At 54.3% G+C, this 3,515-nt stretch overlaps 1 protein-coding gene across 1 annotated transcript in view; it reads left to right on the top strand.

The window, feature by feature from the left end:
- Window positions 1–344: 344 nt before the first annotated feature.
- The window catches only part of hs3st3l (heparan sulfate (glucosamine) 3-O-sulfotransferase 3-like), a gene marked incomplete at both ends in the record, with an annotated part of 8,498 nt that continues 5,327 nt past the window's right edge, over window positions 345–3,515 (top strand). Inside the window, one exon of the mRNA XM_080021748.1 lies at window positions 345–820. Coding sequence (XP_079877874.1) covers window positions 345–820 — 476 coding nt within the window. The remainder of the gene's footprint in view (window positions 821–3,515) is intronic.

Here is a 3,515-nt window from a genome sequence, read left to right on the forward strand (position 1 = left end):
GTAATCCCATGGAGAAGGATCCTCGGATATTAAAACTGTTTATTCTCTCGGATGGACACACCAGCGCCTGGTTATCATCCATCCATCTTTTTTTTTTTTTTGGCTGATGGATGGATAGTGGTCTGCTTTGGCGAGCGACGGCATCGGAGTTGGGTGCGCAAAATGCAACGGGAAGAAGGACGCACGGAAGGAGCGTAAAAAGTTGCCCACGGTGCGCTCTCCGGCGGCAGCAAGTCCTATGAGTTGGAAGGGACGGTATGATGGTGCATCTGAGGGATAGAATGGGCCATCTGAAATGGACTTCTGAGGGATAGAATGGGACATCTTAAACGGACCTCTGAGGGATGGCCGCTTTCCATCACCATCACCACCACCCGAACACGGACCTAGTGCGAAGGGTGTTGCACCGGCTGGTGATCATGTCCTCCGTGGGCGCCCTCTGCTTCTCCCTCATCTATCTGCTCACTGGTGGATGCTACCAGTCGGAGCTGACCGACAACCCGGAGAGCAAGCTCCCAACCCCCGGACCCCTCCTCCTGTCCAGGCTGCTGACCGACAGGAATGGCACCGTCTACATAGACCTTACGGTACCCGACGCGGAGGAATCCAGCGCCGGTTCGTTGCCTCTTTTGGAGACAAACAGCTCCAGTAAAGACTGGACGGCCAGTCGGAGGCTCCCACAGGCTCTGATCATCGGGGTGAAAAAGGGAGGGACCCGGGCTCTTCTGGAGTTCCTGCGGCTCCACCCGGACATCCGCGCACTGGGCGCAGAACCGCACTTCTTCGACCGGCATTACGCGCGGGGCTTGGACTGGTACAGGTACGGGCACTGACTATTACCTGCATGTAATGTGTTCGAATTGATGTCGGACCTGTTATACATGACCGACTTGGGGGTTTGATTCAATCTTTCCAACTCAATACTATTTTCACACACCCAAACACATCCACACAGCCATGCCGTGGAGATTTGGGTGACAGGCGCAGAAGCGCTGCCATCTGGCCACGTCAAACTGTGCATGTGCGCATATGTGCGTATTCGTGCATCCGTGTGCGTTTGTGTGTGTGTGTGTGTGCGTGTGTGCGTGTGTGCGTGTGTGCGTGTGTGCGCGCGCGCGTGTTTCAGTTTGCGTGGGGCACAGTGGGCACTCACAGATGAGTTCTCAGCAGAGTAATCATCTCCGGAGCCAGATGTTAGTTTTGTCATGCGGCTCTCTGACAACTAGGAGGGAGATACTGAGAGATACTGTACGCACACACACACACACACACACACGCACGCACGCACGCACGCACGCACGCACGCACACACACGTGACAAATGCGGTGGAAGTGGATCCAACTGTTTTGAGTAGATTTGGAGACTTCGTGTGTGTGCGTGTGCGTGTGTGTGTGTGTGTGTTGGGATATGTACATTTAGGATGCTTGTGTCTGTGTGTAAGTATTTTCTTGTGTGTAGTCTCACATGTCCCATTTGTATTTGTGTAGGCTAGTCCACATGTATATTGTTAGAGTCTTTGTGTGTGTGTGTGTGTGTGTGTGTGTGCGTGTGTGTGCACTGTAGATCCTCACACCAGGCGGACACCGGATTGTCACGGCCGTCCCCCAGGACCAGATGGGTCCTCTCCGCGCGTCGGCCCACTTGACATCACTGTCAGATCTGTCAATTGACCCCTCACCTCGGGTCAGGTTACGGCGCGACTTAATGATGTGTCCACGCCACTTCATAGCAAGCAAAGACACGCGGGGGTCGACCCGAGTCCTAAAAAAAAGAATGCTTCCCCCTAGTTCCGCGAAGACAATCAGCAACTAGTTTACTCTTCCGTCTTCGATGGACTTCTCTGGTGTCGAAAAAAAACCAAAACAGGAAGACTGGTCTCTTGGATGTTGGCGTGGAGGGTAGTTCATGGGTAGTTCATCCCAGGGTAGACCCTCCTCCTCCCTCCCGGTTCTTTCATTCAGCCTCACGGGGGGCGGTTGAGATCGGTCCCAGACAAGGATCCGCTAATGGAGGGAGGAGGGGAGTTTGGTTGATTGAGATCGGGGGAGCGGGGAGTGGCGGGTGAGGGGTGGGACGCCGAGATGAAGCTCCGCAAAACTCAAAGTTTGTTCCGTACGGTGTTCTGAGATGGATAACCCTCCCCCTCCGCCCCCCCCCCCCCCCCCCCCCCCCCCCCCCGCCGCCTCCATCGTGACCTTGGATTGACTCGCGCATGACGGCGGTTAGCGCTGGTCAGTCTTCGGCTTCTGTTACAATTAGCAGGAAGCTTCTTTATCCCGCATCGGCAATAATCCCCGGAGCGGGCAGCACCGCGCTCAGGTTACAGCCGCCCGTGCTGACTCTCTCTGTTTGACTCCCTGCTCGTGTCGCTCCCTCGCTCTGCCCTCCTTCTTCTCTATCTCTTTATCTCCCTGGGAATCTTTGTGATTCCAGAAAAGCCGGCAAGAGATTCCAGTTACACTTGTCGCGAGCGGAAGAGGAGTTTACTGGGGAGACCAATGCGTTTTGCCGCATGGCCTTTGTCAGGGTCATACGCAGTCCATTTGCAGGCATTGAAATACATACTTTAAAGTAAGGCAACCGAATGACATCAGAGACCGATCAGTCAATGAGATCGCGAGGATCATCGTCTGCGTGATTTGCGAAGGTAGAAGGGGAGTTCATGGAACGCAGCTATATCATGGTGGGGTTTTTTTTGTTTTTGTTTTTTTTGCCATGTCACGTTCACAAAAAAAGAAGCCGGGCTTTGGACAGCTTAAAAAAATGGAGCGTGGGAGCACGCGGGGCTAAACGCAGAGGAGAAGGCACGAGGGACGACCGGAGCGATACGCACCGGAGCATGGGGAAGGGGGTCAAAGGGCGCCCTACCACAGGGTTCATGCGGCGTCGCCGACCCTGCTGTCGGCCTGGTGGAAATCTTCCCACCGGAGCGGAGGGCGAACGTGTGCGGTACGCTTTTGATTCATTTTTTTCTTCACATCTCGTTCTTGAGGGTCGTATTGACGCGTTATCGACCCGGAGTTACCGGCAGAGCCTAAACCTGAGAGGCCCCGGCGCTCCGCGACTACCATCGATCCATTTGTGCGACGCCAAAGATTTATGGGGCAGAGCGACTCGCTTTTTAAAAGGAGGCCACCTCCGTGGCCTCCGAGGTGTTTCCGATGTCCAAATACTTGGAGACTAGGGGGGCGTTGATGAAGGTTTGAAAGATGTCGCTGTGATTAGTCCGTACGCCCCTCACGGTCGTGCATTGAGAGGACGCTCCCCTTCCCTCTGCTCCCATAACGCGAGGGAAGGGAGGGCTTTTTGGGAGTCAGGTGTTCAGCGCGGCGATCATTCATTTGCAATTCATATTGAAGTCATTAAGGAGTCGCTTTTTTAAATTCATACCCGTACATCGGCGCCTTCGTCTCGCCGCGACGCGACACATGGTGCGGCCCGTGTTGTTTTTTTTTGTGTTTTTACATCGGGATATAATTGCCATGCAAATTGCAGAAGAATGGCTGCCAAAACA

Source organism: Zeus faber (genome assembly GCF_960531495.2).
Source record: "Zeus faber genome assembly, chromosome: 20".
Lineage (NCBI taxonomy): Eukaryota > Metazoa > Chordata > Actinopteri > Zeiformes > Zeidae > Zeus > Zeus faber.